Source organism: Notechis scutatus, chromosome 1, assembly GCF_049901735.1.
Source record: "Notechis scutatus isolate UNSWTSFEM ecotype Mainland chromosome 1, rNotScu1.2, whole genome shotgun sequence".
Classification (NCBI taxonomy): Eukaryota; Metazoa; Chordata; class Lepidosauria; order Squamata; family Elapidae; genus Notechis; species Notechis scutatus.
Genome location: NC_142009.1, coordinates 280,897,526 through 280,911,612, shown reverse-complemented (window position 1 = coordinate 280,911,612; position 14,087 = coordinate 280,897,526). Strand labels below are relative to the sequence as shown.

The 14,087-nt window shown below is 31.6% G+C and overlaps 1 protein-coding gene across 11 annotated transcripts in view; it reads right to left on the bottom strand.

Annotated features, from left to right (window-relative positions):
- MEIS2 (Meis homeobox 2) overlaps window positions 1-14,087 on the bottom strand; it is a 223,847-nt gene that overhangs the window by 198,018 nt on the left and 11,742 nt on the right. For all 11 annotated transcript variants that reach the window (XM_087951748.1, XM_026664543.2, XM_087951752.1 and 8 more), the window contains exon 7: window positions 7,672-7,786. In XM_087951748.1, the coding sequence (XP_087807874.1) occupies window positions 7,672-7,786 (115 nt within the window). The remainder of the gene's footprint in view (window positions 1-7,671; window positions 7,787-14,087) is intronic.

Sequence of the window (14,087 nt, the reverse complement as noted above, 5' to 3'; positions counted from 1 at the left end):
ATTAGATTAGATTAGATTGACAGACAGACAGTGTTTTATCTAATAATAAATGACCATTTTAGGATTAGCAAAGCAGCAAAGCAGTAAGAAAATAGAAAGTTAAAAAACAGCTGATAAGGTATTATTCTAGTTGGCATCTGTCATACCATATTTAGATATATTTTAAAAAGGAAGACCTGCTTCAACAATAATATTCCACTGCTAGAAATTTCATGAATGTGAAGGAACAAAGAGAATGTGTCAAATCCTAAGTATAATTAATAACATTCTCAAATGTGTATTTGTATGGATTTTTATTTTATTTTAAACATCCCACAGTTTTTAATGAGTGTAAATCTAGCAGCTAAAATTAATCATATTTAAAGAGCTAAGTAACCTCCAACTTTAATTTTAATGAAAGAGAATTTATTTTAACAGTATAAATAAAGAATTGTACAATAAGTACAAGAAAACTACAATAAACATCTAACCTAAGTGATTATTAAGAGAGAAATATACAGAGCACCAAAATAAAGTTATGAAGAGTAAGAATTTAAAAAAGGTAGGTAGATAGCTTAATAAATTGCTAATGTCTTTAGCTCAGTTTGTTCTGGCAATTTAATAGTTAATTAGCATGCAGGATGTGTAGTGTGAGCTCAGCAGTTACTGGGCCAACTGTCTCTGTATTTCTGGGAATTCTGCCTATTCACAGTGCAGAGATTGTTCAATTAATGTAAAATATACAAAATGAATTTTACAAAACTGAATTGCAAAGAAAACTCCACTACAATGATTCTACTGCAAATATGTCAGCATCATTTTTTTGCTCATGTGTAACTAATAATTAAAACAATGTATTTCATTTTGCTTATGACAATTTATTTTATACTGGCATATCAAAATATTGAAACACAAAGGTTTTTTTAATTAATTGCAGGTGAATACACACTATTGTTTAAACCAGAAAAAATACCCAAGCCTGGGAAGAAATAGTTACAACAAATCAAAGGTTCACCAATAGTCTCCAATATATAAGCATCTTATTACATAGGAGCAATATTATTTTTCAAACATCGAGAAGTTTAATCTTACCATCCATAGTCGAAAGGATTAATGCAAGAACAGGCTCTCAATATGAACAAGAAAAAAAGTGTTTGTAAAATCTATTTCTCTGCTTTCATTCATATGTCATGCCTTTCTCATCAGAGGAAAAGAAAGAACAGCAGGACCTGGACAAGACATTGGATACACTTAGTTCTGGAAAGCCAGATCCTAGTGTCCATGCATGGCAGAAATAAACTCCATAGCAACTTATTTGGCACCCATGTATTTTGATACAAAAACCACTCAGCCCAGGAGTGTGTTGAATCCTCCATCCAGATACCCAAAGTGCAGAAAGGCAGAGAAATATTATTTTACTTGAAAAAAAGCATAAAATGATCAACATAGGAATAATGATCCATTCAGGAGTAGTGTATTTCTCCTGCACAGTGCAATTTCTAAAATGAATTTTGATCACATCAATTGTACTTAGATAAATTAACATAAACTTTATGTACTTAAACTTCAGCATAAAAGAACTCAACCATTGGAAAAATATTTGTTACAGCTTTTTTTTCAAGCTGTGTTTTACTATCAGGAAACAATGTTTTCTAGACATAAAAATGCTTCACTGCTCAGTTTCCTGGATTGTGACTACTGATATATTATTGTGAATGTTGCCTCTGTTGCAAGGCATGACAAGTGCCAGCTTAGGTCAGTTGCATGCATTTACTAATAAAATTAAGCATTATCATACAAGATAATTAATGAATTGTTGGGGAAGGTGTATCTATTGGGTCCTATCTTTTAGCAACTTACAGTGCTGCAGAGTTATCAAAATATTCATGCTCTTGAACTAAAAAAGAGTAAAATGCTCTAGTCATAAAAATATAAATGTAAAATCTTACTATGTTTTGTTAGTACTTCAAAAACTGTAATTAGAATTAGTTCATTTATTATTTCATTATTATAGCAATTAAAGAGAATTAGAACTTTTTATCCTTTATTTTCATACAACAAAACTATGCCCAAAAATCTTTAGGTTCTTGAAAATACCCAGCTGGATACATTCACAGATACACATGCATAAACAGAATATCTCCTTTGTACAAAGCTGAGGTTTCAATGATTAATAAAAAATAAAAAATAACCACCTAAGAATGTGAGGTATGTCCTTTCTTTTTATTTTATGTCCTGGTTATTTTACATAGGTTTAGGTTACATATTTAGGTTACATATAAAAAGGACAGTTTATCTTTTAAGTGTGTATGATCATGAACACACTCTGACATTTCTAGCATGCATCAGTTTAAAGAACATGGGATGTATATGTATATGTGTGTGTGTCATTGTTATATGAACGTTATCATAGAGCAGATAATCTTTCCCAGCATACTTCGGACAAGTAATAAAACATCAAGTTACCCAAAGTAATATTTAAGATCTATTTTAGATACAAATTTGACACACTCTTTATCACATACACCTCTCTTTAACATAACTTTATATAGAGGGAGCACAATGACTCAGTGTTTAAAGTCACTGAGCTTAGCATCTGGAAAGCTGACAACCCAAGTTTGAGACCCAAGTGCTGCATGATGGGTTGAGCTCTCGTTACTTGCCCCAGCTCTGCCCACCTAGCAGTTTAAAAGCATGCAAAGTAGATAAATAGGTACCAACTTGGTGAGAAGGTAGTATTATTCTGTGCACATCGGCATATAATTATGCTGGCCACATGAGCATGGAAAAGAACACTGGCTCCCTCAGCCAAGAAACAGAGATGAACACTACATCCTATAGTCAGACATAACTGGACAGGGGAAACCTTTACCTTTATATAATCTCATATTTGGGTTGAATTTTCAGTCATATGCTGCTTTTAACATCTACACAATTGTTCTGTTAGTTTTACACTCTTAAGAACATTCCTCTATCCTGATTTGATGGCATATATGCCAAGAACTTTTTCAAATCCAAAGAAATTTCTCTCGAATTAAAATTAGAATAATTTTATCAGAAGCAATATTAGCAGGAGAAAACATTTCCTAGCTCCAACTTTAGAAAATAACCAAACACTTCAAATTTGGAAAAGCTACTTCTTCCCTGAAAAAAAGTTAGGCTAAAACACCACATTTAGCCACTTAAGATAAACATTGTACATGAAAAAACTCTGTCCTTTGACATATATAATAGTCAGCAGCAATAATATGAATTCATTTATTAAAATATTTTATTCATACTTGTCCTATATTACTAGATGGGGAAATAAAAAGGAATAAAACAATTTTAAAAAATCTACATACAAGAAAAATTCACAATGTGAACTACTGAATGAGGTAGCTACATAATGGATCAGTAAACTAAATTGCTTCAGCTTGCAATAATTGTGTTCATATGACTAATTCCATTTTATATTTCTATTCAGCTCAGATTTGGCAATTAGAATTTTTTCAGCATTACCTAAGGGAACTTCAGCCTCATTGGTTGGAACAAAATAAATGGGAATTTAAAGGACTGATCTGTACCTCAAATTTCATCCTATCTATGATAATAATGGACATTGTGGTGCAAGTACACAGCCAGATGCACATTTGTTATCATACTGATTGTGAATACCAATGTTTTTTTCCACATGTGGCTTTCCCCTTACTGAATCAGGAGAAAAATGTTGCTTTCCAATTACTGTATTTCTTGTTTTAAACATAATAAAGCCATGTCAGCTTCAGCAAGCAGAATAGATGGTCTAGGAGAATAGCTCTTAAGTATTTTTAAAACCTACTAAATCTTGAGAGGCCTTCTGAGCACAAAACTACTAGAAGATTGAGTACTTATTATATCTTTAGATCAAGCATATAGCAAGTATTATTTAATGACTTTCCACATGGAAAGTCCACACAGTTTTAAAGGTATAATCAGACTGATTTTATATTTTCATACATAACTCTTACTTGCTCACATCTGAAGTACCTAATAAAGGACAGAAAAATCTAAGGAAAATCATAACCATCACTACAGTACACACAGAATATCTTATTTTGATTTTGCAAATGACATTTTACTTTGTTTTATATAGAAAAAGGATAATCTATTACCCATAAGACATACAGATTCTCTACCAAACAAGTAGTTGGATGATAAAGCTCACATACCTTTTGAAAGATTGATTTGGGTTTTATACATATACAGTAATGCCTAACAAAATCTTGAGTCTTCCTTCTCTCCTCCCTTTCTCACAGTCTTTTTCTGCTATTTCTCTTCCATAACTCAACTAACCCAACAGAACCAGCCAGTTTTAAATTTCAGTTGGGACCTCAGTGACCTGTTAATGAATCTACAGAGAGGAGGAAAAACTCACTGTGTTGAGTTATGCCTGGTGTTGCTAGCTGACTAGGAGTCAGAAATGCTTGAAGCGTTAACGTAATTGGAAGAATGTGAAAAATGAAGCGTTGGGCTCCTGAGCAAAGTGAAAGGTCAAAGCAAGACTTACACAAAACAAGTCTCTGGAAGATGGCCTCATTATACCATTAAAACAGTTTCTTTCCTCCCTTGCCCCCACCTAGTTTTCTTCCTTTGTAAAATGTTTCAGTGTTTTATTTCTATTAATATAATTTAATTAATCTTTCTAGTCTTTAAATAAGCAAGTTAATAAATGCATACAAGAAAAGAAACCCAAGTATATTTAACTTTGAACTTAGATAAAATAATATTGTCTGAAACAATTTTGCTTCTATGATTTGAACCATGGTCAGGCAATAAGTGGTACTAATACTAATGCAGACATTATACTATTACAATGTATAGAATAGTTTACTTGAAAAACTAAGATGACTTGCTTAAAAAAAAACCTTAAAGAAGCCAGCTAATATAATTATATTATCTTTCATTGAATAGTGCTCAAAGGCTTTAACTCTTCCAGTACCAGCACTTAAATTCACTCCATTAATACTTTTCATTTCACACTTTTTCATTTTATAAGGGTGCACTGTAGCTTTTTTATAAAATATAAATATTCTTTGTATTTTTTTCATTTATAAATAATGATCTTGGCAATAAACTTTAAGTTCTCCCAAGTTATCAAATACCATATGTGTATCTGGAACATAAATCTAGAAGATTCTACATTTCTATTCCAGTGTTGTTCATCTTCTCATGATTCAAATATACGCAATGAGATATGCATTAAGGCTTATAACATACAGTAATATTTGCTTTATCAAACTATAAAAGCTGGGAAAGCAAAAGATAGTGTGACGCCTACAAATAAACACAGAATGTGTATAGAACAAATAATAGTATATTAGAAGTCAACAAGACTAAAGTATGATGAGAAAGGCTGACAGAGAAAGATAGAAACTCTGATATCCATGAATTGTAATATAGCACTAACCATTTTATATAATTCATCCCCCCCAAAAATTATTAATGCTTTGGTTGCCAAGAAATTTCCATGGGTATGTATATGAAATCACCATAGCCATGTTCAGTTTGAGGAGGTTTTTACCTTTAGAATCCTATAGCAAATTCCTTTAAACAACTAATTCCCAGTATAGTCAATGGAATTGGAGTTGGCCAAGTCTTAAGGATAAGCAAAATAGGGTTTGAAGATTTAAACATAAAATTTAAAAAAGCTTAGATTCCCACATTCTTGCTGTATTAAATTAAGTAACAAGATAATTGTCTAGGGTGGGAAAAGCACACTTTAGATGAAAAATATTTCCTTCTGAACATAATATAAACACTGTTGAGTCATTACTGCATCTGACTGAAGTCAATGGAAAATTTTAAAACTAACAACACTTGTTCAAAGTAGCCTTTTAAAAACTATTTTTAAAGAAAATGGGCCTATTCAACAGATGACTGGTTTTATTACAAAAAGCAGGCATACAACCAATTGGTATGACACCTTTTACGCAGAGATATAATTCCTAGTTCCATCATTCCAATCCAGATTATTTCTCCAAGTCACTAGGAAGATATTTTTCCTGAATGGTTCAAAGCAGCTTGTGTCTGCATGTGATTTGAACCAAGGCCATTCCTTGAGGCAAGATTTAAATACCTACTGTGCCACATCATGGCTCAGACCCAAATCACACCTTGTAATATGTGGCTGCATACCTTAATCTAAGCTTTCCCACAACTGCCTCTAGTCTTGGAAATAGAAGTGAAAAAATATAGGGCAAATATTACTTAGGATAGTCCTGATTTCTGGAACAGAGATAAACAAGCACAGAGTATTTGTTGCTTTAGGACATGAAAATTTACTCCTGATGAAGGTAAATAGATGAAGGTTAATCTAATTTAGTGAGTTCATCATAGAGTTCATTCAGGTATTATGCACATTCACAACACTCATTTGTTTTTAAATATACATAACCATATATATAGAAATAAATTATTGCAATTGGTATGAGTAAGCTTTTAAAAAACATCCAAAATATAAAATCTAAATCTATTGGACAAATTATACAAAGCAAATCTATTTTTGCTCATATGAAGGCAAATACATCTTCTCTAAACTTTTGGTTTCTATGTAGATAATTGGCATCAATAATATATTTTCTTAAATCGAAGTTAACAATATTGTAAAGATGTAGGACAGTTTTGAAAAAAAAACTAGATCATTAACACTGAATGTTAACAAATATCCAGTTTAATTTTCGCAAAAAGATAAACTTTAAGGATTTTTTTCTGTTTAGTTCAATAATTAAATATGATTTTTAAAAACCTTGATTATGAAAACTGGAAGTATTAAGTCAAAGTGTTACATTGGATTCCAATCCCAATTTAACAGCAAGTAAATCCCATTTAATTCAATGTGACTTTGTGAACAACTATGAACATCATTGTCCCATTAAGTGTATAAAATGTTCATGTTAACCATGTTAGAAATAGGACTATAATTATGATAGGCACAATGCCAATGTCTTATATCACAATCCTAAAAATGTTATCTGAGATAACTAATTTATTAGTCATTTATATAACTAATACAAACTTAACTTATTTCCAATTAAATCAGGGTAGGTAGAAATATTATGTGGTAATCCACAAGCAACTCATTACAAAAGGAATTCTTAATTTTAATAAAATACTTTAGTATAAAATCTACTGTTAGTTTCAAACCATTCAATAAATGCACATATCTTTTGTGTGGATGAGTCAAATTTGTTTTTGTTTTCTTCCTGTACTGAGTTAAGAAGGTTTCAACTGGCTTGCAAAACCTTTTTTCAGTTGACTGTATTATTTTTCTATTTAGAGACTAACCTGAATTGCTGCACCACAGTGGGGATGCATTTCTTCCATGATATTTACTTACACCACACATGCACACATGCACACACGAACACACGCACACACACAGAGAGAGAAAATCCTGTAGATAACCAAATTTGTAAAGGAATTGGCAGAACTAATCAATTGTTATTGCAAAGCTTGTTTGGAGATTAGATATTTGGCTTTGAAATAAAAATAAAATTGCTAAGAAGGTTGAAAAAAAGGAAACAAGTGTCTCCCTAAGTTATAGCTGATTACATTGCAAGCCTGCCATTCATGTGTTTACACTAAGGCAGATGTACTGATATAATAAAAGACACTGAAGTTATTTTAGTCATGCCTACTTTGCACAGGGAAAAAAAAAGCTTGACCTTTTACCTTGCTCACTGCTGTTGTCTCCACTCTGGGAAGCATGGCCCCCACTGGAAGGCCCTGGTGTGCCTGCTGAGTGTGTTGACGTTGCATCATCATGATCTCTCCAAGAGGAAGGATTCTGGTGTCAGAATGTCCATTTTTTCCCACAGTTATCATTCCAATAGCAAATCGAGGAAGGGAGGTTGGGAAGCCAGAAAAAAAGTAGGCAGGTTAGCATTTGCAAATATTCCTAAAATTCAGACACTGTTCAGAGGCAAATGGTTACTGAGGTTGCAATCCTATACCCTTTTACCTTGGGATGTGTTCTCCTGAAGATATGAGATTTGTTTTTGATTCAATAGGGACAGAAATATATTGTGACTTACTAACTATATTTAAATCATGTTCATTTTCATATATTTACACCATGATAAAGTTCAGTACTAATAATATTTTAATGTATACTTTTTATACTTGTAACAATCAGTTGGTCAGTTAAGGAAATACTATAACATTTTATATTTACATAATTCCATAGATTAGCCTATAAAGGCATATTAAATTCAATATCAATTATTCCCCAGTAAATCAATATATGATTTCTGTCTAGTTGTGATAATAATGAAATATCACTAGAGACACAAAAACACAGCTGAACTACCATCTCTCTATTTCAGTTTTCCCCACCAAATCTGCAGCAGAGGATTCTTTTTTTCTAATATGGTGTGGGAAATTAATAATTATAACACAAAAAACTTGTTTTTTCTCTATTATAACATCTATTAGAAATAAAAACAAAACAAAATATACCTAACAAGGAAGATGATGTTTTTAAAAGATTATACAGCTAAAGGTTAACTAGATATGTAAGTTTAAATAGTCATTTGCAATATATTCTATCTTTCTATCTGATATAAAATGGCAATACATGAACTAATAATCATTGAAGATTTGGCAAAGCTTCCTTAATTCTACAGTAGTCTAGTAATATAATTCCCATTAAAAAAAAAAATATTGATCATCAGTTTTCCTGAAAAGAACTGCTACTTTAAAAGATACATGAAGAAAGTTGAAAGTTGCAGTTAACTGCTACTTTACTAAGCATATTCTCCTCCTGGTCCTCCTCCCTTTTCCTGATCATTCCCAATACCCTGCTGCTGCTTAAAGGAAAACAGGAATTCTACTGTACAGGAAAAGCTTTATCAGCACCACATGAAGGCAGGCAAGGGATGGAATTTCCTCCAGCAGAAAAGGAGAGAACAAGAACACATGCAATAGATCAGACTTAGAGCTGAACTTCCATTGCTTGTCACCTCTCCATGACAGCTTAAATTAAACACATCCTAACAAGAAACACTTTTGTAAAATATTTTACATTCAGGGAAATATCATGAACCCTAAGCAACTGCACAGAGAAAAGCAACAAAATTTACTTTGTAGTAAACTTCAGCAGCAGCAGCATCAAAAACTATATCTACAAATTTAGAAAAATACCAATCTGTTCAAAAATGGAGATGGCAAATCGCCCCAATAATTAAAGCTTTTTAATGACTCCCCCCAAATTATTGCATTTTAAACTAAGTGCTTAATTACTTAATTACCAGGTTAGCAACTGAAGCTCAAGATATCATTTTTAAACCATGTTCTAAATAATGTCTTATAAAAATATCAAGTCAGCCTGGATAATCACATTCCAACACTAAATTGAATGGGCATAAATGCCTAAGCAGTGAAAGACAGATAAATGGAAACAAAGTTAATAATAACTACACAACTCTCTTACTTAGTTAGATCAGTAGAACAATCTACAAAAATAAATCAAAATTGAAATACTGCATTAAATTTTTTTCATCAATCTACACATTTTTGCATAAATCAATTTCCACTTTACAGAAAGTCACACTGAAAAATAACAATATGCTATAATTAAAATTAATACTTTTCAAATTAATATTTTCCTCCCACAATATATAAAAACAATACCATATTGCAAACTCAGGAAAGTTTAAAATAAAAGAAAATGTTAAAAGAATCTGAAATGTATCAGTTTTATATCTATTATGTGTGTCTATATGGAGACACACAGAGATGCATACACGTGTGTATACACATATAAAAAATTACTTCAAAAAAGCAATGATGATTGGATTTCAAGAAAACTTATATATGGAAATAAAATGTCACGATCAAGCAAGTTTCTGTGCAGTCTCGATTAAACAGATCGAGCCTACGAGCTCCTCTTTTTATCTCTAAGTTAGGAAACCACTCAAATAGCTTCAAGCTGAAGGCAAACAGCAGACAGGAGCACTTTAGCCCTCTGCAGCCTCTCTCAGCGTCAGCTGTTTGCCGGATGGTAATCAGATAAAGAGTTAAAAGAAATACATGAAAAAGGTAACAAAACAATAGCCTGGCATGCATTTAGTCCTCCAATATCATGTTGAAAGCTGCTCTTTATAAAATTTATAAAACAATATTTTCCCAGAACACATATTTCAGATACTATAATGTTAATGTTATCTTCTTCAGTTTTTCTTAAAAGTAGCTTCTGTTGAAAGTCCTTAGCTCACTATTAATATTTTAGTAATTTATGCAAGTTAACATTTTGGTTAAGTTTTAAGGCACATGTTAACCAAAACCATACAGTGTTTGAAAAACCAGATGTCTCTGGTTTATACAAGGACATTGAGAAAAATTCTTGCAGTAGAAATAATTTGTTTTTTATACCTTGATTGATTCAGAGGTCCAATCTCAATTAGAAGGGGTGATGGTACAATGGCTACATACATTGAAAGCCATTGCGGGGGGGCTATAACTGTCTTTTTTTCTTCCCAGAAAAGTAGAGGAAATTGGGAAGAATATATGGAATATTTGTGTTTCACCTTCAACTTCCCAACTGCTCCATAGCTCTGTCTGACATTAGGTTTGGCCAACAAGTATACTCAGTCATTTAATATTAGTACTGTAACAAATATGGCATCATATCCATAATTTGAGAGTATTACTCATGACCAAATAATCAGTTTCATCCATGTCATGGCAACAATGAAATCTTTCATTCTGGATATATATTTCCATAGAATTATTTAATATAAATAAATTTGGTTCCAGATTATTTATTTATTTCATTAGATTAAGAGGCACAAAAAATTAAACTTTCTAATTTTAACATAGTAGGCCAATAGTATCCTGCCAAAAGATTTAACTTCTTTCATCTAAAAGATCATATGCTACCATGGCATTTTGCTCTGATTTATTTGAGAGTGTGTACTTTGGGGCAAATTTTAGGAGAGAAGAATAACTGGAAAATTGAAAGAGAAGATACTAAGAAATTGACCCTTTGTATGAACAGAAATGCATCACATTGTATATGGCATTTGACTACCCAATTTTCTAGTGAATCCACTTTTTGATAATGATTCAAACATATCAATGATATGTTGATAATCTATATGCTGAATTCAACTGGAATCAACTTTTCTTATATAACCACTAGAGCCCTGAGGAATTTATATTTCAATAGCGTATAAAAAAATCTGTCTAAATTTAAATGTGATAATAACACATACCATATACATCATTTCAAACAATATATACACACTGAGCTGAAAAGAACATAAGCTTATAACCAGAAAAGCTAACCTTTCACACTTATGAAGATATAACTTCAGTATGGAAATATGCTGAAACATTCAGAAAGCAACTTAGCGTATGAAAAACTACTCAAAAAGTAAACTCACATTTTCTAACTATCTTTTGGAAATGACGTATTTAACCTGAAGCCAATGTTTAGTAGCAATGCAGATGTTAAGGAGAGGGGGGTACTGTGATCATCATTCATATTTTTTAAATTGTTATACCAACCAATAGCTTAAAAATGGGTAGCATAAGAATTGAATTAAGACAATTATAACCTTTCACAGCAACTATTTATTTAACTTTGTACATAACATTATGACACATATTTAAGCAGTAAAAAAGTATGAATATGTTGAATTGAATCACCAGCTGAAGTGCCATGTACTATGGAATGCAGAGTTCACATGTATCTATTCCCAATAGTTTTAATAATTGGGAGTCAAATATGGCACTGCTCTTGCTCTTATCTAATTGTGTTAAAGAGCAGTGTTACCAGGAGCAAAGCAGTAATACTGAGTGGCAGACAATAGAAGGAGATGGAAAATAGATACAAGAAGCTAGGTCTCCAGGGGCAGTATTTTCTATTTGCTGGGCTAAGAATCACAGCTGATAATGCAAGTTGTAATTAATATAAAAGCAGGAGACAATATGGGGAAGGCTTGTACTAGCAGGGCCACAGGAGATCACTCTGCAGCTATCTACTGTTTCTCATTTATGTATATAGCTTTTCACAGAAACGCCACTTTGCCAGTATTTTTCCCTTGAAAGTTTAAAAAAAACGATTTAGCCCATCATTTTGCTAAATCTAGAGAAGAGCATGGAAAGGACAAGAGTCTCTAGGCATATGAAGCAAAGGTACTGTGTACTGTTTTGCTGTTTTGCTGTTCTTGCAAATCTAATGGAAGTTTTAAATGTTTTAACTCCTGTATGCTTTTTTTAAAGAAATGAAATATTTTCAACACAGACCTATTTTATAATATTTATTTATTAACATTCCTCAGAGGCATGTGATTGTTTATATACTTGAATACTAGTCAGTCATCTTGTACAATTCCAAAGTTAGTGATTTAATAAGCCTCAAACTTCTGTGTAAATGACAGCTTACACAGATACAGATGGATTAATTCTGCATTCCTTATACAACCCAAACTTCCACTGGCAAAATCACTTTAATTATGTAAGGGGTCCCTATGGGGTCGATTCTGATCTCACACTGTTTTTATAGTAGTACAACTCAATTTTTCATTATGAAATTACTTGTATATCAAAATAATATTCTATTTAACTGTCTACCTATCTATATTGCTACATGCTAATCAGTGAATAGCAGGAGGATAGAATCAATTGATTTTGATGGGCATTTATATGCAAAAATAAAAATAGCTCTCATATCTATGGCATTCATAAAACTTTCTCATAGGAAAACACCTTCTCTTTCTGGATAAACAAATTAAGAAGACATAGTATAATAGTATAGTACAGCTTGTGTACTAGATTGCATTTAGTTATTATAAATCAATTTTGTATATGAAAACATCAACACGTTGACATGGTATTTTGACTATAGGTTAAATACATTTCATTTCATCTAAGGCCTAACCATAAACTAGATGAGATCTCCTATGATCCATATAGTACTGAAAATACCAGCTGAATGACATAAGTTACCTAAAAAGTTGGTTCCAGCTACTAATATATTACAGAACAAGATTGTTACATGGTACCTTATGAAAATATAATCTATACTCACATTAAAACATTGTAAAATACAATATGTAAAATTTCAAAACTGCTGGCATAAACAATGCATTCATTAAAAAATCTTGCTAAGAAAATATACAGGTTGAATACACAGATTAAAATATACACATGAACACAAACATAATCCCACTTAAATATAAATAGCTTAATCTGGTATTATAACAGTGCAATCTTAGGCATGTCTTTTTAGAAATAAATCTCACTTAGTTCAGTAAAATGTCTCACATATCTATCCATAAGACTGCAACGCTTATAACATACATATTAAAACAACATCATGTATTTTAGATAAAATCTACAAGAATAATACATATAAATGTGTAAAATTATATGATTCCATATCAGTGTTATAGACAAATAAACGGGCAAGAAGGTTACAAAAGAGATGACTTTTTTATACCACATATTAATGTAATTTTCTTTCACTGTACTTACTTTTATAAGTATCTTATACCATATCAATCTATATAAACCTCCCCATATATATATTGTTTTTAATGCATTTAAGATTCCAAATGATCTAATGTGAGCTATGTGAATAGAAAAGTTACACCTGCTTATTAATGAAAGTGGACTCTTTCTACCTGCATCAGACTTTTATCTAATTAAAGATGTTATACCTTTTCTATTGATATTGAAGAGTGTTCAAAAGAGTACTTTTCGTGTACAGTACACCTTCATTACACAATGGAACTAGTAAAAATAAGCCAAAAGATAAACAAATTCCAAGATAAATGTAGTTTGATTTCAGTTAACTTGTAAATGTGTTACTTGATGAGGCAGTCCAGGTGCTACAGGAGAAATTTTTACATTTAAGATACTGACAACTGGAATTTAAGTGGCAAAGCATTATAGTATCAAATTTAATGTATACAATGGATTTTAGTGAAATCAAGATAATTTTACAAAGAGTGTTAGATAATGTGCTAAATAATAAATCTGTTATTCTTGGATAACAAATACTAGGTGCCTAGTATGGTATATGTAAAACCAGCAACTTTGCAAGCTTCACACTATGAGCTATGCAATATAGCAGACTACTA